The sequence below is a fragment of the Mustela nigripes genome, chromosome 12 (genome assembly GCF_022355385.1).
Source record: "Mustela nigripes isolate SB6536 chromosome 12, MUSNIG.SB6536, whole genome shotgun sequence".
In the NCBI taxonomy this organism is placed as follows: Eukaryota; Metazoa; Chordata; class Mammalia; order Carnivora; family Mustelidae; genus Mustela; species Mustela nigripes.
This window is the reverse complement of record NC_081568.1, coordinates 65,197,061-65,222,457: the sequence shown is the minus strand read 5'-3', so window position 1 is coordinate 65,222,457 and position 25,397 is coordinate 65,197,061. Positions and strand designations below refer to the sequence as shown.

General features: G+C 40.3%; 1 protein-coding gene across 1 annotated transcript in view; it reads right to left on the bottom strand.

Moving 5' to 3' along the window:
• Positions 1 to 24,803, bottom strand: part of LMNB1 (lamin B1) — a 52,094-nt gene extending 27,291 nt beyond the window's left edge. The window contains exons 1-2 of the mRNA XM_059417483.1: positions 24,084 to 24,803; positions 61 to 217 (exon numbers count right to left, since the gene is read on the bottom strand). Of these exons, the coding sequence (XP_059273466.1) occupies positions 61 to 217; positions 24,084 to 24,442 (516 nt within the window). The 5' untranslated portion in view covers positions 24,443 to 24,803. The remainder of the gene's footprint in view (positions 1 to 60; positions 218 to 24,083) is intronic.
• Between the last annotated feature and the right edge of the window lie 594 nt (positions 24,804 to 25,397).

Genomic DNA, 25,397 nt, shown 5'->3' with positions numbered 1-25,397 from the left:
CGACCCGGTCAGAAGGGGAATTAACCTCCCAACAGGGCTTAAGACCAGCGTTTGCCTTACCTGGGCAATCTGATCCTTCAGATCCTCCAAATCTCCCTCTAAACTTTTTTTGTCACCGAGTGCAGTGGCCAGAGCTGCATCTTTAGAATTCAGTGCGGCTTCATATTCTCGAAGCTTCATCTGGGCTCCATTAAGATCTGATTCTTTCTTAGCATAACTGTAAGACATTTGAAAAAGTGCAAGACATCAAATTATACCCCTGACCTGAAACCTTCTCCCTCCCCGCCGAAGGGAAACAAAAGATGCAGTTTAAAGGCTGCTATAGTCTACTAGAATTAGCAGAGCAATTCGGGAGCATTAAATCTAGAGTTTTGGTGGATAACAACTTTACCCTTCAATGATTTTCCTTCCAAGATTACTAATGACTCTAAATGAAAGAAGTCTACAGAACCAATGTATTCTTCGGGGCACCTGGGTTGCTCAGTGGGGTAAGCCTCTGCCTTTGGCTCAGGTCATGATCTCGGGGTCCTGGGATTGAGCCCCACATCAGGTGCTCAGAAGGGATCCTGCCTCCCTCCCCTCTCTCTGCCTATCTCTCTGCCTACTTGTGATCTCTCTGTTTCGAGTAAATAAATAAAATCTTTAAAAAAAAAGAAAGAAGAATGTAGTATTCTTCTTAGTATAGAATTTAGAGTTCTATCATGTAGAATACTTGAAGTATAGTTGATACACAGTATTACATTAGTTTTCAGTGTACCACCTAGCCATCTGACATTCATATACATTTACAAAATGGTTACTACCTTGATAAATACAGCTACTATCTGTCACCATACAAAGGTATTATAATATTACTGAGCATATTCCTTGTGCTGTACTTTATATCCCCAAGAATTATTTACAACCACAAGTTTGTACTTCTTAATCCCCTTCACCTGTTTTACCCAACCTGAACCCCCTCTGGCAACCATATTTGTTCTCCATATCGGAGTCTGTTTCTGTTGACTTTATATAAGCTCCCTTAATATTACATAAGAACTCACTGGACCCAAGCTTGCAAAATACATTCCATTTCTTACCTAAGATGTTATTTTAAGATTTCCTTCACTTACAGATAAGGGCCTTCCTAATATGTTGAGGAAAAATTATTTCAGTTTCTACTATTAATTACAAAAATGAGGTTTGAATTGAGGTTTCTTTTTCTTCCAAAATACCACTTCTTGGGGCCTCTGGGTGGCTCAGTCAGTTAAGCATCTGACTTTTGAATTTGGCTCAGGTCATGATCTCAGGGTCGTAAGGTGGAGCCCAGTGGCAAGCTCTGCACTCAGGAGGGAGTCTGTCTGGAGATTTTCTCTTTCCCTTTACCCCTCCCCCAATTCAAGCATGCGAGCTCTCTCTCTCTCAAATGAGTAAATAAATCTTTAAATGAACAAAAAGAAAAATAAAGTATCAATTTTTATTAAATATAGTTCTATATTATAGAGTGAAATTTCCTTTGGCTATATTTTGTCAAATAATTCTTTAAACAAATAATTGTTTAAAGGACAGTATTTTTTTTCATTCCAAATAATTGTTATCATTAATTGGTGGCCTTGGGAGAGCCTTAATACCAAAATTCTCAGTAACAATTCTTAATTAAAACAGATATTACAGAAGAGTATTTCTACAACTTATGTTTGAGAATGTGCTACAAGAATCCTCAGTTAACAGGAATTCTCAAAATAATATTTTATTATCCAAATAAAATGAAGAAAACTACTGTCTCAAAAGATAAGCACATATAATTTAAAGAAAAGAATTAATAGTATTCCTCTCTTACTCATTTTGGCATCATAAAACAACTATATACATAAAATCTCAGCAGTCCTCTATCAGTATTTTTCTTAATTCCTATATTTTTCAAAACCACAAGATGGCATCCTTTCACTGATGATTCAATTAGGAGGAGAAAAAAATCAGCTGTTTAAAAAAAAAAGAAGCAACCCTATACAGTCATTAATTTATAACAAAAATGTCCAGTTCGGGGGTGCCTGGGTGGCCTTAAAGCCTCTGCCTTCAGCTCAGGTCATGATACTGGGGTCCTGGGATGGAGCCCCACATCAGGCTCTCTGCTCACCAGGGAGCCTGCTCCCCTTCCTCTCTCTCTGCCTGCCTCTGCCTACTTGTGATCTTGGTCTGTCAAATAAAAAATAAATAAAATCTTAAAAAAAAATGTCCAGTTCATAGAAGGGCTGGGTTCTGAAGCTGGGAATTCATTAGAATAATCATTGCTTGTGAGGAACAATTCTGTCCCACTACATAAATGAGCAGAGCTGGACAGGAATATATATCATAAAACATATGATTTAAAACAAAATCATATCCTGGAGTCCCGGGATCGAGTCCCGCATTGGACTCCCAGCTCCATGGGGAGTCTGCTTCTCTCTCTGACCTTCTCCTCGTTCATGCTCTCTCTCACTGTCTCTCTCTCAAGTAAATAAATAAAATCTTTAAAAAAAAAAGTATTAAAACAAAATCATATTTCATAGAGTATTACACATTATTCACAAAAGCTACTGGCTTAAAATTACTTAACAAAAGTTAAGTACAAAAAAATCCTATCCACTATCCAATCCACCACTACCCAATATTTAAATCTCAGATCATAATGTGGTACTTACAAATGCGGTATCTCTTGGCAAGGTCAACCTGTGCTTCCCAGAAACCAAAACGGCCTACCAGGAAGGATACAGAATTTTTAAAACTCCCATCAATTTTAGAGGCTACTGCATGTTCTCTTTGGTATCATTGATTTAATGGATAATAAAACATGCACATTTTGAAATTCAGAATGTTACTCTTCAAGCCTAAGACACCACACATCTAGAAGAATACAGGAAATACATAAAGCCAAAATTAAGAACATTAAGAATAATTAGAACGTGGTAATTTCCTCAACAACAATCAAGACCAAATGACACCAAGGAGTGGTGGGGGTGCCTGGCTGGCTCAGTCGGTAGAGCATCTGACCCTTGGTATCAGGCTAGTGAGTTCAAGCCCCATGTTGGTCACAGAACCTACTTAAAAAAAAAAAAAAAAAAAGATTAAGGAGTGATGGAATAAAGGGGATGAGAGTAGGATATGCTATTAATTTGTGGTACCTTGAGCCACCAATAACACCACTTGAAACTGCTGTCAAGTTCTTAGTTGCTTATACTATCAATCTGTAAAAATATGTTATTCTACTATAAATTCTTTAAAGAATTTCTTAAAGAATATAATTAAATTATAATTATACATAATATATAAATTATTTTCTATAAAGAATATAAAGAATTATATTTTTAGTTAAAGAACAGAATTCTTTAAAGCTCTTTCACATAAGAGAACAAAGTAGACAGATACGAATCAGAAGCTGAAAATGTACTTAAAATTTAAAATTGCAAATAAAAGCTAACTTCATGTGCCCTGGCTCAAGAGGGATCCTAGGACTCTAGGATCATGACCTGAGCCGAAGGCAGGCACTTAACCAACTGAGCCATCCAGGTGCCCTATTTTGGAAATTTTTTTGTTGTTGTTGGAAATTTTTTTTTGTTTGGAAATTCTTTTTGTTGTTGTTATTGTTGTTTGTTTCGTTTTTTTTTAAGATTTTATTTATTTATCAGAAAGAGAGAGTACAAGCAAAGGGAGAGGCAGGCAGAGGGAAAAGCAGGCTCCCTGCTAAGCAGGGAGCCTGATGTGAACTTGATCCCAAGACCCTGGGATCAAGACCTGAGCTGAAGGCAGAGGCTTAACCCACTGAGCAACCCAGGTGCCCCTACACTTATATTTCGGTTAACATTCTATAATAGTGACTCAAGAGTAACAGCCATAGCTTGGAGGATACCTTCCCAAAAGAACCTGGTACCTACCAATAACCTTTGGGACCCATCCCTACTATCTCCTGAGGCCTAAAGGGCTAACCTAAATACATCTGCTTACTTGTCACTTTCTGAATTACTCCTGACCATCCCCTATGACCAGCAACACCACTATACTTCACTGCTTTCGTCATCTTGGTATTCTAGTCTACCACCTCTTTGACCTTGACTTGTTTTAGGATTATAATTTCAACCTTGGGTTCTGCACTGAACTACGTGACTCTGGAACTCAGTGCTGGAACTGGCTTAGATATTTGTACTACCCCTTCCATATGAACAAGACTCCTACTCCTTTAATATTCTTCATTTGCCTAAGTGTACCCAATGCCGACAAGCCCCACCAATGAAGAAATGGGAGATTCAAAAATGCACTCAATTAGAGAGTCACTAGAAAATGAATGCACAATGTAGCTCTTGGGGAAACATCATTACTAGGTAATAAATGTAGAGCACATTTTATTTTATTTTTTAAGATTTTATTATTTCTTTCTTTATTTGAGAGAGAGTGAGACAGTGACACAGAGGCAGAGCGAGTAGCAGGCTGCCCACTGAGCAGGGAGCCCAATGCCAGGCTGATCCTATAACCCCAAGATCAAGACCCAAGCAGAAGGCAGACAGTTAACAAACTGAGCCACCCAGCCGCCCCAGAGCCCTTTTTAAATAAAGTCACACTACATATACATAACACAGAGAAAACCACTCAAGATCTAGTAAGCATATGACAGTAACTACTTACAAATGAATTAATTAAGTATACTGTAATTGTAAACACTTGAAAAATTAGATTAGCCACTTCAACAGGGAACAAATAACTAATATGGAACAGAAATCTAAAAGTAAACTTACAGGGACACATACTTGGAACATAATCTGAAACTCATTACAAAATAGTTTAAGCAATAGGAAATTACTGCCCTTTTGTTTAAATTTTGTTGCTCACACAGGTCAGTTTATATCACAAATGCTCCCTGCTGAGCAGAGAGCCTGATGTGGGGCTCAATCCCAAGACCCTGGGATTGCGACCTGAGCCGAAGGCAGAGGCTTTTAACCCACTGAGCCGCCCAGGCCCCCCTGCAATGTATCTTTTAACAAAGCATCTGTGTTCACTTTCAAGACAGGAACTGTAACATGCTTGGGTCTGGTTTTCTGGTTTTCTTCTTTCACGGTTGCCATAATTTTCAGTATTTTCTCAAATAATTTTGTCCTTGTTCCTTGATTGTCATATTACAGAAATGTAAGTACAGAGTTATATTAAGCAATTCAAAGTAAGAGACCTAAATTATAGATGACCCCTTAGTTGGTCTAACAGTTTCTGGATAGTATATGTCATTTCCTAGAAATTCACCAAAGATTATTATACTGCATAATCCAAAAGTGGACAAGAGTTCAGTAAATGACTGCTAAAATCTGTTGGAAAGGTATGTTCTTATAGAAATCCAAGTTGGGGCGCCTGGGTGGCTCAGTGGGTTAAACCTCTGCCTTCAGCTCAGGTCATGGTCTTAGGGTTCTGGGATCAAGCCCCACATCAGGCTCTCTGCTCAGCGGGGAGCCTGCTCCCTGCCCCCCCCCCATCCGCCTGCCTCTCTACCTACATGTGATCTCTCTCTCTCTGTCAAAGAAATAAATAAAATCTTTTTAAAAAATCCATCCAAGTTATAATACTGATAGACTTAAGAATATAGAATTTTAGAAGCTATAAATTAAAAAAAAAATAAACTAGACAAAGGAATATTCATGTTTATAGAGATCAAAGATGGAAATATAATTATGTGGGGCTTTACTGCTTTAACATGTTAGGCAAAAGAACAGCTTAAGAAAACCAAAAACGGGGGCGCCTCGGTGGCTCAGTGGGTTAAGCCACTGCCTTCGGCTCAGGTCATGATCTCAGGGTCCTGGGATCGAGTCCCGCATCAGGCTCTCTGCTCAGCAGGGGGCCTGCTTCCCTTCGCCTCTCTCTGCCTGCCTCTCTGCCTACTGTGATATCTCTCTGTCAAATAAAATCCTTAAAAATAATAAAATAAAAAAAAAAAGAAAGAAAACCAAAAACACACCACTCTTCAGTCAGTTTTAAATTCCACTTGTACTATCCTATAGCAAAATACTATGCAACCCTCTGCTTGCTTATATCACGTCCTAGCAATTGTGAGAAGCTATTTATTACACATTGTCAGGTTCATCTTATAAAATAAGACACTCAACAAATACAGATTGAGAATTTTCCCTAATGCACATATTGTAATATCCTAGATGGAAAGGAGAAGATAGATAAAAGAAAATGAAAAAGAACACAAGAAACCCATGCCAACAACACCCTTTCTTTGTTCAGCTGCCTTTCTTAACTCAGCACTAACACTTCACTTCAGGACCATTCTTATTTAGGAAAACATATAAATTACAGGGGGTAAAAGGAAAAAGCCATTTAGTTTTTCCCCTGCAAACAGATAACATAACAGAAATCACTATATGAAACTGTTACCTCTAATCATGACCATAAAACAAGGGATTTTTAAATCCCTCAGCAGAGACCTACTCTACATGGACAGCCAAGGCAATCAGGACCACCTGTTTGAGCTCTGTACTTTAATGTCCTGTAAGGTTCTTCTGAACACATGTCTGGTGGCAGCTGAATGCCACTCAACACTAGAGCAATTATGCAAGTGACTATCAATATAGCTTCTGAGGCTCTCTTCACACCTAGCATTCACAATTAACATGACTTTTATTATCTAGCCATGGTTCAGACTTAAAAAAAAAACCAAAACTTCACTTTGAATTTAACGTAAGGATTATTATTAAACCCAAACACAAACCTTCTGTCTTAAAACTAAACTATTTCATAATTACAGACTCAAAATGCATATTAAATATGCATCTGCTCTAACATTCATCCTCCAGCTTCAATTATGTCTCCAAGTATCCTACCTTTCAAAGGAAAAAGGAATGTGGCCCACAATATTTTTACTGAGGAAATTTAATGAATTCCCCTGCAATTAAGATAAATGTAACACACAAAATTTCTAGTAAGTTCTATGATCACAATTTCTACTAACATGGTCTCCTCTGGTGCTAGTAAAAAGCCTAAGATACTTTCGCACAAACTCAAAAGCTGCAATGGATAATTTCTGGTGGTAACAAAATTCTGCTATTCATTCAGTAAACGGAGCAGTCAACAAATTAGCAATAACCTAATCAGAATCAAGCAAACCCTAACTGATACCAGCTTATAATTAGGAAAAAATACTAAGTAAGACTTAAAATGGACCACAGAACCATTTATTTGGAAAGAGATTTGCATATATAGTTACTTCTGTGCTTGCTTACAAGGCATGCTTAGAGCTTAAATCCTAATAGAAAATGACTTCTTGGGGGGAAAAAAACAATCAATAAAATCAATAACCACAACTGTGTGCCAGGCCATTGATCTGAGGGCTTGGAAACCAGCAGTGAAGAAATGTAACAAGTCCCTGCGTTTATGGAAGGTACTTTCTAGTGGGTAGAGGCACATAATAAACAAACTAATATATGGAAGAGGTAAGCAATATTTTGAAGAAAATTAAACCAGAATAATCAGTTAGAAATTAACAGTATGTTTAGTTATTTTACCACTCCTCCATGGGTTTCATGCAATCTCACAGGAAAATAGCCTCCTACAAAAATAGTAATCACTAAGTCAATAATTATCTTAGGAGAGCCTAGAGAGTGCTAGAAAAATGTACTGATACAATAGGAAACAAAGTCAGACACTAACCCCATCCACAAAGAGATTCCACTCTCATAAGGAAATCAATCATAAAGAATTATCTTAATCAACCATTAAATTTGTCAGCAAACCTCCTCAGCAAATGCTAGGAAAGAGAAGAAAAGTACAGAATGCTACAAGAGTACATGATATAGGGTGCCTGGCTGGCTCAGTCATTAAGCATTTGCCTTCGGCCACGGTCTTGGGAATGAGCCCCACATCAGGTTCCCTGCTCACTGGGAATCCTGCTTCTCCCTCTCCCACTTCCCCTGCTTGTGTTCCCTCTCCCTTGCTGTCTGTCAAATAAATAAATATAATCTTAAAAAAAAAAAAACTTAAAAATAAAAAAAGGAGTACATGATATAGCTTCTGAATAGAAATGTCACATTCAACACAACTTCATTATTCTATTCATTCTTCATTCTAGAAACCCAACTAAAACAGCAAAGGCACAAATCCATTATGAAAAAAGTAAAGAGAAAATGACAAAATTGTGGAAGCTGAACACGGATGTGAAATGAGTTAAATGAGTGAAAATGAGCTTGACCAACACAAGAGTGCTCAATCCTAAGCCAGACACAGGGACACCTGAGAAGTAACCTACTTTATACTACAGATGCTGTTGATAACAAGATATACCTTGGTAACTCTGAGGCAGAACTAGCTGAAAATCTATTAGGAGGCAGACACCTACTCCATACTACGCCCCAGGGCCCAAAGACCCTCATCCACCATGGCAAAGGATGAAAAGTTTACTAAGTAAAGTAAGCAGAATCTTAGATCAGGCAGTCACACAACACACCCAAAGGCAGCAGTACCATACCACAAAAATAAGGGAATTCGGTGGACTTGTACAGATGCTGATATCCCCTTTCAAGCTCCCAGAAAGCTAGGCAGCTAAACCCCAGAAAACCGAAAACACTGACAGTAGGTGTTCCCAATGAAATGATCCTGCCATTTCACCCACAGTGAAGCTTGCTCAAGAAGCCCCACTCATGCACACAGCTTTCCATCAGATTCTGAACACCCTTCCTGGGTATAAAGGAGTCATCAAACTTCTGAGAAAAACTCTCACTGTGGATTAACTCACCCAACGTCCATTCTACCCTCCCAGCTCTGCTTTCCCAAACTGGAAAGCTAAAAAATGCCATTTTCCAGAATCTCTTGCAGGTGGGATTCTGGAGGAAAATGAAGTACTCTAATACATATGTAAGAGATATGGAAGTTTTTTGTTTTTTTAGATTCCTCAGATTTCCTATGAAATCATGGCATCTACAAATAGAGACCGTTTTACCACTTCTTTCCTAATCTGGATGCCTTTTAATTTCCTTTACTTGCCTAACTGCCCCAGCTAGAAACTCCAGTACAATGTTGAATGTTAAGTGGTGTGATTGGGCATCCTTGTCTTGTTCCTGATCTTAGGAAGAAAGCACCCAGCCTTCACCATTAAGTGTGATACTAGCCATAAATTTTTTTATAGATACTCTTTGTCAGGTTAAGAAGATTCCTTTCATCCGAGTATTTTTATCATGAAAGAGCAACATACTTTGTCAAATGTTTTTTATGCACCTATTGAGATGGTTGTTGTCCTTTATTCTAGTAATATGGTTTTTTGCAGTACTGACCCACAGACTAAACCAACCCTGCATTCCCAAGATAAAACCCACTTGGTGATAGTATGTAGTCCTTTTACAAGGGGATAGGTTTGGTTTGCTACTATTTCATTCATGGAAATTTTGCACTGCTCCTCATAAGAGACACTGCTTTGTGACATTTTTGCGGTCTGAAGTTTCTCCAAAACAGTGGTCCAATGTTCATTCTCCAGTTTGCTGGGTCATGGGGCAGGTATTGGTACCAACAGTAGTGGCAGCTTCCTGATCCTGAACTGTAGTACACACTGTTTGTTTGTTTGAAGTTCAGTGGCTCCAGTGGTGGTCTCAGACATAAAAGTTCCCAAAACCAATAGCATCCTAGGCATCATTCCAACACCTCTAACCGCTCTAATGATTTTTTCCAAGCACCTGCATTCCATATCGTTTTCTTTTCTGCTTAAAATATCTAGTAGTTTCCATTTCCTGCACTAACACATGCAAGGACCTAAATAAATAGAAAAAAAAATTAACGTGGAGCACAAAGGAACAGGGAAGGAAATAAAGACTTCTGAAAAAGTAAGAGAAGTACTGCATCCATGAAATTTATTCACAACAGTATAAAGAAACATCAAGAGACTACAAAGTTATGAAAAATTTGTTAACAGAACAGCAAAAACTGGAAGATAAAATTGAGAGTATTAAGGAGAAAAAAATTTTTAAATAAGAACACTAAAGAATCAATTTAAGAAGTCCAACATCTGAATAATAAGAGTCTCAGAAAGTAATAAAATAGGAGAAAATCATGAATAAAATCATTTTTTGAAGTTGCCAAGGACTAAGGACATGAATTTCCAGACTGAAAACTATCACCATGTGACCAGCAAATTGGAAGAAAAAAAGATCCACACCAACAAACATCCTTAAGAAATTTCAGAACTGAGGGCACCTGGGTGGTAAAGTCAGTCAAGCATCTAATTCTTGGTTTCTGCACAGGTCATGATCTCAGAGTCATGAGATTGAGTCCTGTATCCAGCTCCACACTGGGCATGGAATCTGCTTGAGATTCTCTCTCCCTCTCCTTGTGCCCCTCCTCTGCCTGTGTGCTGGTATGCCTCTCTCTCTCTCTCAAATGAATAAAAAAAGATTTTATTCATTTGAGAGAGAGTGTGAGCATGAGCAGAGGACAGAAGAAGAGGTAGAGGGAGTAGCAGGGAGCCCAACAGGGGGCTTGATCCCAGAACCCTGAGATCATGACCTGAGCCTAAAGCAGACGCTTAACCAACTGAGCCACCCAGGTGCCCAAATCAATAAATCTTAAGAAAGAAAGAAAGAAATTTTAGAATTGGACCTTAAAAAAAAAGAAGTTACAAACTTTCTGATTTTTCACTCAGTACTTCTTAGCAACAACAAAAGCTAGAGAACTATAAAGCATGCCTTCAAAATCCTTAGGAAATGTACTTTACAACTTAAAATTCTATATCCAAACTATCAATGTTTAGGCAATACAACTAGCCTAGAGAAGAGCACAAGGCTCTGAATGCTATTTCTTCAATAACATAAAACTAATTAAAAAAAAAAAACCCTCATGATTCTAAATAACTTGATGCTTTAACGGTATCAAGTCTTTCTATATAAATTAGACAAAACTAAGTGGGAAAAAAATGCTATTTTCATAGGTAATCGAAAGGTGGTACAGGGAAGAAAAACTAAGGGTAATACTCTAATGAGTTCTGTTGGAGATTATGTTCAGAGTACATACAGGCTTGGCTGCCAAACACAGTATGTGTGTTCCTGAGAACTCAAATTTTGCAGACACTAGAGTAATAGATCAAATGGAAAAATAAAGTTGGAACAACCCTCTCAAACCCTATGCAGTTTTGTAGCCAGAGCACCAGCAGTAACATCAATAATTAATGATTAGTACCTCAGGAGAGAACTTGGACAACCCTGGTAAGGAGTTTAGCATGGCTCCAACTACCTGGAGAGATGCTTATAAATACACAGGAGGAGTCATGCTGTCTTGCAGGAATGGAGACAATAGAGACAGAAGTAGAGCTCTGAACACACCACTGCCTATAAGAGCAAAGGGGATGTACCTCTCTGGGAAAGGAAACCCGGGAACAGGCACTCACTTTGGATTTTCTTAAAATAAAGCTGAAAAGCAGAAACAGACCCATAAATATAGAGAAGAAACTGAAGGGCAGCATGGGGCAGGGGTGGACAAAATGGCGGCGAAGGGGAAATGGGATAGAGGCTTCTAGTCATGGAATGAATGAGTCAGAGATGAAAGGTACAGTATAGGAAATAAGGTCACTGGTGCTATAATAGTTGTACAATGGTATTGAAATAGTTATATGGTAACAGATGGTAGCTACACTTGTAGTGAACATAGCACTAAGCACAGAATTGTGAAATCAGTATGTTGTATACCTGAAACTAATAGAACACTGTGTGTCAAGTATACTTCGATTAAGAAATAAAAAATAGTAAGGGGTGCCTGGGTGGCTCAGCCAGTTAAGTGTCTGCCTTCGGCTCAGGTCATGATCTCAGGGTCCTGGGATCAAGCCCCACGTGGGAGTCCCTGCTCGGTGGGGAGTCTGCTTCTCCCTCTCCCTCTGCTGCTCCCCGCTCATCCTCTCACCTGTGCCCTCTCTCTCAAATAAATAAAAAATCTTCAAAATAAAATTAAAAATAATAAAAATAAAATAACAAAATAGAGTTGAAAGTGGAACTGAAGGCTTTCTTACCTTTGAACTCTATTCTTTTTTTTTTTTTAAGATTTATTTATATATTTATTTGACAGAGATCACAAGTAGGCAGAGAGGCAGGCGGGGGGTGGGGGGGGAGCAGGCTCCCCGCTGAGCAGAGAGACCCACCCAGGGCTCGATCCCAGGACCCTGAGATCATGACCTGAGCTGAACACAGAGGCTTTAACCCACTGAGCCACTAAGGCCCCCATGAACTCTATTCTTGATATTCCAGTTCCCCTTTACTAGAAAAAGTCATGTATAAATCAGTACAACCTACAATTACAATAATATCATCTCTGTACTTATAAGCCATATTTGAGCTAACTGGTGTTAAAGAAGCATTTGTAGCAACACACTGAATTAATACTTTAAAAACCAAAAATGGATCTAAACCAATCTAAGCTAAAATGTAATTACTAGGAGGATAATGGGAAGCAAATATATTATGGATAATAGAATGAAGAACTCAATTTCTCATCTTCCATAGCACCAAGTCAATAATGTCATTTAGATAGAGATAAATACCAAAGGAGCAGTGAAAATAAATGAAGGTAACCTTTTTTCATGAGAAGCCTTGAGTGAACTATTAGTCCTTAAATTATGCACACACATACTTACTGCTGGGTAGTCGTAGGTTGGTTGGTTGGTTTTTTAAGGCTCATAGCAAAAACATCTGATAGGGAAGACTTCCCTAAAAAGTGGATACAGTGGACATCTGCGAGATAAGAAATTAATCCAATGATGAAAGAAGCCCAGGCAAAAGAAAGCGCTTTTGCAAAGTTGCTATTAAGAAGGAGCATGGTAAACAGGGTTGAATAAAGGACTTCACAGTGAGGGAAGAGAGCAAGACCAAGTATGGTGAGAGATGAAGCTGGAATCAGAAAGGAGCCAGCTCATGCAGGGAAGAACTTTGAGGGAGGATGACCACTAAGTCCCAGTTTGCCCAGGACAACTTCCATTCATGCCAGTTGTCCCAGCATAATTTATAGCTCCCCCTTTCACACATACAAGTACCCCTATTTGGACACTAACTTTCATGGTCACCCTGTAATTGGGTAATACTGAGGTAGTTTTAGTCTTTATTCTAGAAGCTACTCAAGTGCTTTAATTTTAAGCAAAGGAGGTGAAGTGCATTATCAGAAAGATAAGTGTTCTGGTCCCCTACCCAATGTTTTATGACATAAAGTTCAACTGAGAATTACTTTAAATAAACCTTTAAGAATGTCTCCTCTTCAGAGCCAACATTCTTGTACAAGTGATCTCACAATCTCTTCCCACTCCTTCCTTAATTACCCCACTTCCTTTGATCCTACTGCCCTTTACTAGCATTAGGCACTCCTCACAATCAACAGTAATCTTCCAGCCACCCAAGTTAATAGATACTTTTAGGCCTCTCCGACCAAAACTACACTAGCATTCCTTCATAAATCTCCTTGTCCTATGACTCAACCCTTGTTCTACTTTTCTATTACGCACCACCTCCACTGTGGGTAATCCTTTCCGTAATCCTATGTATACGTTTTCCATGTCTTTGCCCCTCCTCTCTTTTGTCTTTATCCGCAAATATCACCATGTTCCTAAAACTATACTTCCATTCAAAGTCTCTTCTCAGAAGAGAAAGAGAAAGTACTCCAGGAAAGTACTCTAGACTGCCAGCTAACAAGTCTGACAAACACCACTAATTTACCACTAACCCGGAGCGGGTCCTCTAAACCAGCTCCCTATCCATCACGCTCTAAGAGCAACACTCCTGAGGTGCCCAGGGAGAGGAGAGTCACCCTAGACTTTTCTCCCCAATCTCCCATGCTTAGCATCTCTTAAATCCACTTTCTGTCCTTTCCCACTGCCTTTCTGAATTCAGGGATCACCTCATAACTTCCCAAGTGTCCTCACGGATATTTTACCTCTACTCTGTTTCCTCCACAGAATGGCCAGAACATTCATCCATTCATGTCACTTTTTCCTTGAGGTTCCTCATTTATTAAAATTCAACTGTCCTCTACCACATACATACATACATACATATATATTGCTCTAGTTAGATGAAACTACCTGCCATTCAGGAAAACACCCTCTCCTAATGTTTTCCAGCCAATTCATACTTACTTAGCTCCCAACACTTAGCTCAGACCTCAATGCCTCCCCAGTTCCCTTGGGATGTCTTCCAAAACTTCAAAAGGCTCCTGGTTTGCTTTGCTGGTAGTCGTTTCCTCCAGAGCACCATGTGAATACCTGCCATCATAACACTTATTACACTGTACCAATGTACTACATTTACAGTATCACAATAGCATAGTGTTTGTTTTCTGCCTTGCCCACAAAACAGTTCTGATGTTGGGATTACAGGAAATGACAAAGGGGGGCAGGGGGTACCTGGCTGGCTCAGTCAGTGGAGCATGTGACTCTCAGTCACTGGGTCATGAGTTCAAGCTCCACGTTGAGCACAGAGTTTACTTTAAAAAATAATTGAAATGATCAATGTAAAAACTCTCTGGCAATGCTAGAAGACAAAACTAGGACTTACTCCAGTTCTACCATTTATCTAAGTTCTTTGAGCCTCAAGTTTCCTCATTCATCAAACAGGGTTATCATAAGGCTTAATAGACAGTGTCCATAAAGCATCTAGCATCGTGCCTGGCGAACATGTTAAGTATTAAGTCAATGCCAGCACTTTCTGTTCCATATCTTGCACAACTACTTTAATCTCCGCAGGTCTTAATTTCTGTATCCACAAAATAAGCTGGTTAGATCAAATGATCCAAGACCTCTTCTAGCAGCAAAAGGGTTCTAATTCTACCTATGATCAATAAATTCAAATGCCATGAAGGCAAAAAGTTAAAATTTAAAAGGACAAGGTAAACAGACTAGCTAGGGAAAACAGTATTTAACATCTAGGGCTACACCGAAAGTATCAGCAAAAACAGATTATAATGTGCATTTTGATTGACCCCTTTATACCAACAACATTAGCATTACAATATAAAAATGATCAAGAACTTGGGGCACCTGGGTGGCTCAGTTGGTTAAGCGTGTGACTTGATTTCCACTCTAGTCACGACCTGAGATCAAGCCCCCTGTCAGTCTCTGTACTGGGTGTGGAACCTGTTTGGGATTCTCTCTCTCTCTCCCCCCATCCCCCTCTTAAAAAAAAAAAAAAGAACTAAAAAGAATCTCCAAAATTAAAATTAAATTCCTCTAAACAGGAAATGGGAATCCATCTGCTGTTGATGGCATCAAAAATTGGCAAAATCGTAATTACTTTATCCAGTGGCTAACATTTAACCAGTAAACTAGTTAACTTTTAACCACTAAGTTAACCGGAAGAAAAAAACCTGTTATACTATCAGCAAGAGAAGAGGATAATTGTTGTACTCCAACCGCCTCTGAGAAACTGGGAAGATAAACAGTCACTGTGAAGCATACATCCTTGGTCACAGTAAGCTAAGTGACTGATAAAGTTATCAATATATCTTTAAAATGTGTTAAATGATAGAATAGTATATTTACTATTATAAATGTAAACTACTGACATGTAAAGTAGTATTCCATGAAAAAAGATTACATATCAGTATTTATCAAGAACTATTTTGTTAAAGAAAAAAGAACCTTTTTTATTAGTAATATGGATATTAAGAGAAAAACTTAAGCACTTTTTTATGGAACTAGAGGCAATTTTAATTTTCTTCTTGCTGTTCACCTTTCTTTTCTAATTTTCCATAACAAACATAATAATTTTTATGTAATAAAAAAGCTCATTTTACTCTAGGGCTAATAATACATTATATGTTAATAAAAAAAATTTAAAAAATTTTTTTAAAAAGCTCATTTTTTAAATTTCCCCAAATAGAACAGCCATTACACAATCCCCTTGCCAAAGAGCTACAGTGAAAAAAAGAAGTTAAAAATCCTGATTAGGAAACTTCCTTAGATCCCAACATCAGTTAGGCTTCCATCACTCACTCAATGCCTCAGTCTCAATCAATCTCACTATGTGTGAATGAAAGAGACCTACACTTATGATATAAAATTCTAAAGGTCTCTAATTCAGACATACCAGAGGTGATGCCATCTATACAAATTAAAGGACAGATATTAACAGACTGTGCAAAGGGGGTAAAAAAGAAATCAGCAGCATATTATAATGCTTTATTTTTCATTCCATGTTTACCTTCTTACCCAGTTAAAGGGATTAAACCTAGGGATTAAATTCCAACAACTCCAAAAGATATCTTGCTCTACCATACCAAACATCCTTTGAAAGCATAGGAAGAAAGTGTTATGACAGTTTAATTACTTGGGATTTGCTTCCTAGACTTTAACACCAATTCTAGGGGCTTCACCCTTCCATTTATTCCCCTGAAAATTAACTTTAACATGCAGGTTTATAGCTTTTGTATTAAGGTCAACTTGTTTCTACCAGAACAAAATAAGGACATAAACAAAAGACAAGTAAAAAATAAAGGTTTCTATTTTCCAACTAATCATCCTATATATAAAGAAAATTCCCTAAAGCAGATTAGCATTTAGTACATTAGGTGTGAAAACTGAACAAAAATGTTAAAATAAGCCTGCAGTGCTGTTTACCTTATAACATTTCCTAAATTTCATTCTATTGGTGACTAAAATACATAGAAAGCCAAGAAAGTAAGTATATACATGTACTAAGTCTAAATATATAGTAAATTCCAACACCCCTCCCCACTAGGAAAGTATTAGGAAAAATTATTTTACCATATTTACATTTCAGTACTCTTTAAAACTGCTAAAATTTCAGCAATTTTCCTTGCTAAAATATTAGCAATACTTTATCCAAATACTGCTGGATAAAATTCATCATTATGACACAAATAAATACTACACTAAATAATGGTCTAAATTTCTCATTTCTTCCTGAGATTCAGAAAACTACTACTCACTCCTAATCATAATTATACAGATGAGGAAATGCAGACTTAAAGAATTTAAGTACCTGCCCTAAGTCACAAAAAATAAGAAGCTGCAACTTATACAGTACTCCTGATACTACCTATCTCATACTAGTGTGATTGACAGTGTCCCAAATACATTTGTTAGCAGCACATAAGTACCAGTATGCACTTTTAAATGAAAACACATGAATCCAAATTTCCCACTAGAAGTTTCCTTACTAATATAACAAAGCAAAATCAAAAGAATGTTATTTTCCCCCAAAGGAATATACAAATAGGTTTAATCCCTCAACTGCAAATCCATCTTCCTCAAAGCAATGGTGCTTGGGAATGGAGACAGTCTACAAATCTTCAGGTATATGAATACCATGCAGAAATACAATCAACAATATATTCTTTGGACAAAAAACAAACTCCTATTTTCACTAAATTATATTTTAAAAGAAGCATTATTTGTTTTGAAAAGGCAAGAAATTATGCTTTAAATCATTAGATTTTGTACATTATTGCAAAGATTAATTTGAAAACACTGGCTTTGAGGCCTAATATCTATAAAACCTTAAACTTTTTAATAAGACAGTCTTTTCAGAATTTTTTTAAACAAAGGGACAGTAAAACTGGCTCAGCATCTTAAACAATCCTACAGCATCCACTATATATGTTATATACCAACAAGCTCCCATCACCACTTTTCTAATTCATAATTCTCAAAAAGAGAAACTTACCTGAGAGTTAATTTTGCACCTTTCCAAGCTTTAAAATCTACCACAAAACAAACAAGGAATAAAAGACAACTTCTAGAACCTGATGAATCCAGTGAACTTAATAAAAAGAAGTCAATTTAAAAACTCAGATCCAGAGCCTGGGTGGCTCAATCAGTTGAGCATCCAGCTTTTGGTTTTGGCTGAGGTCATGATTTCAGGGTCATGGGATCAAGCTCACTCCCTCACTCCTATTCTGGCCCTCCCACCACTCCCACTCATGCGCTCTCCCTCTAAAATACATAAATAAATAATATATTTTTAAAAAACAAATAAAAACACAAATCCATATTCTCCTTTATGCACTTTCAGAATTTCTAAAACCAAATATTTTCATTAATTCATTTGGTGATAAAATCTGACCTAAATGGACATGAGGCTATTTTTAGTGGTCTTTCTCTACTTACTGTAACTATTAATATCTTTCCTTGCAGAAATATCTGTTTCACAATGGAACACCACCCCCAAGCCCCACTGGGGGTATCCTAATAGTATATGCACATTACCTTCTTAAAATGGAAAGTGTTTTTACTTTCAGAACACACCTAGCCATAAGATTTTATATAAAAAACTGTGGATCCATATCACTGGGGGAAAAAAAAAATGCATCCACAAAATTAGTTACTAAACAACTGACAGACTAACTTAATTCTCTTATATCTAGCTTCCCTATAAATACTGAAATTCTGAAATGTTAATCTTCCCCTTTTGTGTTGACTGATGACACTCATCATCATTCTTAGAAATCGATCCCCAAAAATGTTTCCAATCCATATAAGTTTGGACTGACTCAGAGTACCTATATCTTAGATCTGAGATGTTTTTCTGTGAGAGACCAAGTGTATAGAAGCTACTGTCAAAAGTATTGACAAAAGAAGTATTATCAAAATCTCTCCAGCAGGACCAAGCATCTTCATAAATTCTTCTGTCTCTGAGGTATGCTGTCTGCTGAGGAACCAAAAAGGGACAAAGTAATTTTAGAATCTGTAATATTTTTTTAAGATTTTATTTATTTATTTGATAGAGAAAGGGCAAGAGTGCAAGAGAGCATGAAAGGGGGGTGGGGTGCAGAGAGCAGGACAAGCAGACTCCCCACTGAGCAGGAAGCCCAAGGTGGGGCTCAATCCCAGGACCCTGGGATCATGACCTGAGCCCAAAGCAGACATTTAACCTAATGAGCCACCCTGGCACTCCTGGAATCTATAATTTTCTTAATCCACCTACATGATACACTAATTACAAAGACTCTAAATAAATTAAAACAGGGTGCCTGGGTGGTTCAGTGGGTTGGGCCTCTGCCTTAGGTTGGGTCAGGAGCTCAGGGTCCTGGGATCAAGCCCCACATCAGGCTCTCTGCTCAGTGGAAGGCCTACTTCCCCCTCTCTCTCTGCCTGCCTGTCTGCCTGCTTATGATCTCTGTCTGTCAAATAAATAAATAAAAATCTCTAAAAAAAAAAACTCAAAACAAAAAATTATTCTCAAATAAAAGAGCTAAATGGACCCAAAAGATGAAAAATTTCTTCCTTTTCATCTTATAAATTATACTTCAATTATTAGTCAAAAGAAATTATTTCTAAGATTCCTATATAGGCATTAGCCACCTCACTACACCCTAATAAAAAGGCATGTCCCATTAAAAAAAGTATGTCCCATACAAAAACCTGTAGCATCAAAATGAATTAGGAAGGGATCATCAGCAGACATTCCAAAAAATTTCTAGAAGATGAAAAGTATATAAAAGTACATATCACAAAACATACACAGAAGGACTACAGGAGAAAGTGAGGGAGACTCAAAATGGGGCCATTAACTCATGGAACAGCTTTGCACCTGATCCCCACCAGCTTATCTTACCCTAACTGCAGGCTTTCCAACAAGTTAACCAAGGGGGCAGCCCATTCATACATAAAGGTCCTAATTTGTCCTTGCATTAGAAAAAGGAGGGAAGGGGGCTCCTGGGTGGCTCAGCGGGTTGGGCCTCTGCCTTAGGTTGGGTCAGGATCTCAGGGTCCTGGGATCAAGCCCCACATTGGGCTCTCTGCTCCTTGGGGAGCCTGCTTCCCTTCCTCTCTCTCTGCCTGCCTCTCTGTCTGTCAAATAAATAAATAAATAATTTTAAAAAAAGAAAAAGAAAAGGGAGCAAAGGAGCAACCTAAACAACAAAAGCAGTGATGCTCAACCATTCATTTGTAGGTGCTGACATCCAAGGATCATGTACTTGAAAAAAAATCACTTGCAAAAATAAATAAATAAATAAATAATGACCAAACAAAAGAAACAAATGACCAAGAAGGGAAAAAGAGATAATCCAGTGAACAGAAAAGAATTTTAGAAAGAAAATCCTAAGTATCATCCTCAGACAGAATAAAGAAAATAATACATCCTTAACACAGAAACAAAGTGAGCAAAAGAAAATACCTGTACAAAAAGATTTCTTGGAATTAAAAGTATGACTTCAGCCTTTACAATGTCACTATTGAGCTAGAGAAGAGTCAAAGTAATTTCCCAGAATGAAAAAAAAATTATGAGCAGCAGTGTTCAACATCCCCACCAGAGAACAAAGAAAATAGAGCACAGAAAGGTATGGAATAAAGTAAGTTTCCCAGAGCTAAATAAAGATTAAAACTTCAAATAGAAAAAAACCACTGACAAAAGAAAGAATGCATAATAGAAATACCCATTCCTAGTCTCACCACCATGCAATTTCAGAAAATTAGGATAAAAGAAAATTCCAAAGCTTACACAGAGAAAAAGCAAAAGCAATTACCAAAAGAAAATAACTGTGACTGGCATCAGATAGAGATTACAACACTAGATGCTAGAAGACAATGGAGCAATATGGTAATTCCCAAGTTCTGTGGAAAAAATGTTGAACCAGTATTCTATACCTAACCCAACTATCAATCAAGCATGAAACGAAAAAAGCTACTTTCAGACAAACAGGACTCAGGAAATTAACATCTTGACAACTTTTCTGAATAAATTTCTTAAGGATGTTGTCCAACAAAATGAGGGAAGACACTAAGGAAAGGAAGATACGTGATCTAGGGGGAAACTGGGTTTAAATCAGGTTGATTCCTAGGATGTCAGCTGCACAGCATGTCTGAAGAGCTAAAAGCTTCAGGGGAATAAAGAATAGTTATGTAAAAGATATTGTAATTACTATCTTTTAAAAGTCTTCTTTAGTCAACAAGAAAAATAAAAGACCATTTATGGACAAAACTGTACCCAAAAAACCAGGGTTAGGGCACTAGGGTGGCTCAGTCAGTTAAGTGTCTGACTTGTGCTCAGGTCCTGATTCCAAGCTCGAACACTCAATGGGGAGTCTGGCTGTCCCTCTGCCACTCCCCTCCACACCCTCATGCATGAGTGCTCTCTTTCCAATACACAAATAAAATCTTTAAAAACAATTTTTTTTAATATCAGAGTTGAAACCTCAAATGAAGTAAAATGTGGCATGTTTTGAACAACTGATGGAATGTTAGAAAAGAAAATGAATCTGATGTGGACAAAAGGAATATATGTACAGATTTTTTTAAATGTACTTTTAATCCCAGCACACTAAAGGATATCTCAGAAGATATTATTTTCAAACCCTAAGCAGGCCTTCCTTAACCATACCAACCCTTCACCTCCTTTACTTTTTAAAAAATATTTATTTATTTTAGAGAGAGAGTTCACGTGCACATGTTAAGAGGAGGAGCAGAGGGAGAGGGAGAGACCCAAGCAGACTCTTCGCGGAGCAGGACTATATCTCACCACCAGATCACAGGACCCAAAATCAAGGTTCAGACACTTAACCTAACTTAACCTTAACCTGCCTTATTTCTATTCCTCTAACATCTGTTACTACCTAATATCATACCACAAACATTATTTTATTGATTCTAACATATGTATTCTTCACTTTTTAATTCTGCTGAAACTAGCATACATCTCACAATCCATATACAGCAGTTTTTCCTCTTTAACTGACAAACAGAAACACATCACTGTGCAAGTTTAAGGCATAAAGCACGATGGTCTAATTTACAAATACCATTTAATGATTAACACAACAGGTTCAACTAACATCCATCTTCTCATATAGATACAAAAGAGAAAAAGGGAAAAAAATTCTCCCTGTGATGAGAACCATTAGGATTTAGCCTCTTAACTTTCATATATATTGTATGGCATGATGACCTCATGCATCATGTTATACATTACATATCTAGTACTAATTTATCTCATAACTATGTGTATGTTTTGACTCTCTTCCTCCATTCCTTCCTCCCCCTTCATACATACCATTTTATAACTATAGTCGGCCAGGTAACAGTCTTGTTACCATGTGAAAAACAATCAGTAGTTAACTTTTTTTTTATTTTTAGATTTTACTTATTTATTTGACAGCCAGAGATAACAAGTAGGCAGAGAGGCAGGCAGAGAGAGGAGGAAGCAGGCTCCCCGCAGAGCAGAGAGCCTGATGCGGGGCTTGATCCCAGGACCCTGGGATCATGACCTGAGCCACCCAGGCACCCCAGTAGTTAACCTTTGAAAAGATTATAAAAGCATCAGCACCAAAATGCTTCAGATTAGATGAAACAGGATCTTCATCCATTTGCTGGTTATCTCCCAGCTGTAGTCAGCAAAATAAGGTCAGTAATTTATTTATTTAAAATGTATTTAAAAATCTCTGTAGTCTCTGCACATAGAACAGTGACTGGCACATAACAGATAGTTAATCTGTCACATTTTAACATCTCTGAAATAGGAATGGGTCCAACAGAATGGATCCTACACAGCTGGTTCTAATGTTTTTTCCTTAGTGGTACATACAGTCATGGCAAGTCATTACAAGCAATGGCATCTAGGATTTGAAGAAACTCCATAACAAAAAAACTACAAAAAATTGGAACAGTACAAAAGAAAAATGGACAGTGGTGTGACTGAAATGACCCATTTCAAAAGAGAACTCCAAAGGTTGGTAAATCCAAGAAATACAAAAGCATATCATTGAGTTATGAAACTAAACATCCAAATAAATAAAAACAAAAAGAGCTAAACACAATTGCCTCCTGGAAAAAGCAGAATGTCACACGTCTTTCACTATAAGCCACGCTACAATTATTTTTTTTATCAAATGCACTTAGTTTTTATGAACTATTTTTCATATATTAATAAGGTTGGGAAGTAAAGATGCACACATACAAAATCACAGAGAATGAGACAGGGACATTCACACAGATACAGACAGAAAGACATTCACAGGCAGAGTCAAAGTCAAGAGTCAAGCATCTCCAGAAATTTCAACGGACAATAGAGGATGAAGACCATGACTTCTGGGAACAAATTTAGCAAATATCTAAAACATGACATCAACACTAGTTTCGTACTTATTACAGTTATGGCATTTTGCTCATCGGAAAGTCAAGGTAGGCTCAGCAAAGCCTTACAAGTTTATCCTTAGGCCCCGGACCGCTTTAGGTGTAATAATCACAAACTCAACCTCTCCACACTTCACTTTCACCTGCCCTGGCTTGTCATTAATGACAATGACAGACGCGGAGGCTGAAAAGGTGTCTCCAGTACCACAAAGAACTGACTACATTAAAGGGGTGCAAAAACTCGGGGAGGAGACTGCTGCTGGGGGGGTGGGCAGTCCGCGGATAAGAGAACGGTGGCCATGACATGCAAAAACCGAGCTTCCGTCGTCGGGTCCACAAAAGCACCCAAAGGGACCCGCGCCTGATTTCGTAGAAAGAAAAGACACTGTTCCCCCAAAGAAAGCTAAAGAGCTTAAAAGCCCAACTGGCCCTGGGCGGGCAGAGGCGCGCAGTTCAGACCCCGCCCAAGACAGGCGTAAAACGATTGCAAAATGTCACGGGGCCCAGACTGAGCGCGCCAAAGCGGGACCCACCCCCGGGAGACCGGGACGCCGGAGGCAGGTCCCTCCCCTTCCTCTCTCCGCCCGCGCAGAGCTCATTCATTCTTGAGGCGGGCAGCCCATCTTCCCCGGCCGGCTCTCCCGGCCCCGCAAACCCACCAGCGGCTTTGTCTCTGGCCCGGCCGGAAACCGGAGCGCGCACTCGAGCGCGCGCCGAGACGCCGCCACCCCGCACCTGGGGCCCGCCGGGCAGCCCCGCCGGAGAACCCTTCCAGATCTCGGGCGCAAGGCCCCAAGCCGGCCGCTCCTCCTTGGCGGCCTCAGGTGCGCGCTTCGCCCGGTCCTGCTCGGTAGCCGGGAGAAGAAAATGTGCATCCTGGTCGCGCCGTCGCTACCATTCGAGGCCCCTTTGAGACCCCTGTCCCCGTTAAGAAACAGTCGATCCTCTTTCCGAAGGGCGTAGGCACCAGGCCAGGCTCTCCCGCCCCCGAGCGGCGCCCCCCGCCCCTTTTGTGAGCCAACGCGGCCGCCAGGCGGGCACTCACTTGAGGACCAGCTGGTCGTGCTCGGCTTTGAACTTGCCCAGCTCGATCTGCAGCTTGGCGCGCTCGCGGGCCGTGTCGTCGAGTGCGCGTCGCGCGTCGGCCAGCTCGGTCTCGTACAGAGCCTTGAGGCCGGTGAGCTCGCGGCCGCGCACCTCCTCCCGCTCCGTCACCTGCAGCTGCAGCGCGCTGTTCTCCGTCTCCAGGCTGCGCACCTTGTCGATGTACACGGCCAGCCTGTCGTTGAGCTCGCGCAGCTCCTCCTTCTCCTGCAGCCGCGACAGCCGCGTGGGGCTCAGCGGCGTAGCGGGGGCGCTGGCGCGGCTGCCCGACCGCGGCGGCACGGGGGTCGCGGTCGCCATGGCGGGCGGCGGGGCGACTGGCGGGCGAAGCAGAGCGGAGAGGGCTGCAGAGGGCGAAGCGGGGACCGAAGTCACAAGCCGACGACCCGCGCCCGCGGAGAAGGCGGCGTGGGAAGGGAGAAGCACCTGGGTTGGCGGGAGCCGGGTTACAGCACAAAGGGCAAAGGGAGAAGACTGCCAATCAACCGTAAAATGCCCTTTGTAAGAAAATGCGCACACACTCACACACACACTCGGGAAGATTCGGGGCGAGGGTGACCAGGAAGGCCGAGCAGGGTCCGCGCGCCGCCGCCGCCGCCGAGTCTCCCGCCCGCCGCACTTTGTTTCCTCTCAGGCGGCGCGGAGCAGCGGGGTGGGGGGGGGGGGGGGGAGGGGGGGGGGGGGGGGGGGGGGGGGGGGGGGGGGGGGGCGGCGGGGGGCGGAGGTGGCGCGAGCAGTGGCGCTGCGCGCTCCAACATGGCCGGCGCCTCCCGGCACTTCCACGTGACCGTCACCGGCCAATAGGGAGCCCGCGGCGCGGTCCGGGGCTCGGGGGCCGGGCCTGTAAATTCAAAATCTGGGCCTCGGGCAACCGTCGGCCTGGCGCGCGGGGCTGGGCGTGGCTGGGGAAGGGCTGAGGGAGGCGGAGTGGGGCGCCTGGGACTGCTCGCCTGGCTGTCCAGGGCCCAGCGTTGGCCGGACCTTCCCGCCACCCCGCGAGGACCCCCGGAGGGGCCGGGCTTGCGGGTGGCGGGAAGAAGCCCGGAGGTTTTCCGGGGCGGGTCCGCGCCTCCGCCCCCACCCAGCGGTTCAGGGAAATTCAAACGTAAACGGCCATAACAGCCACACGCAAAGCTCCTAGAGGCCAGGACGACCGCGGACGTTGTAATCTTATACCCGCCCGGCGGAGAGGGCTCGGAAGCCGACCGGAGGCCTGACCGCTGTAGAGTTACGTAATGGGCTCTGGTGTCCGAGG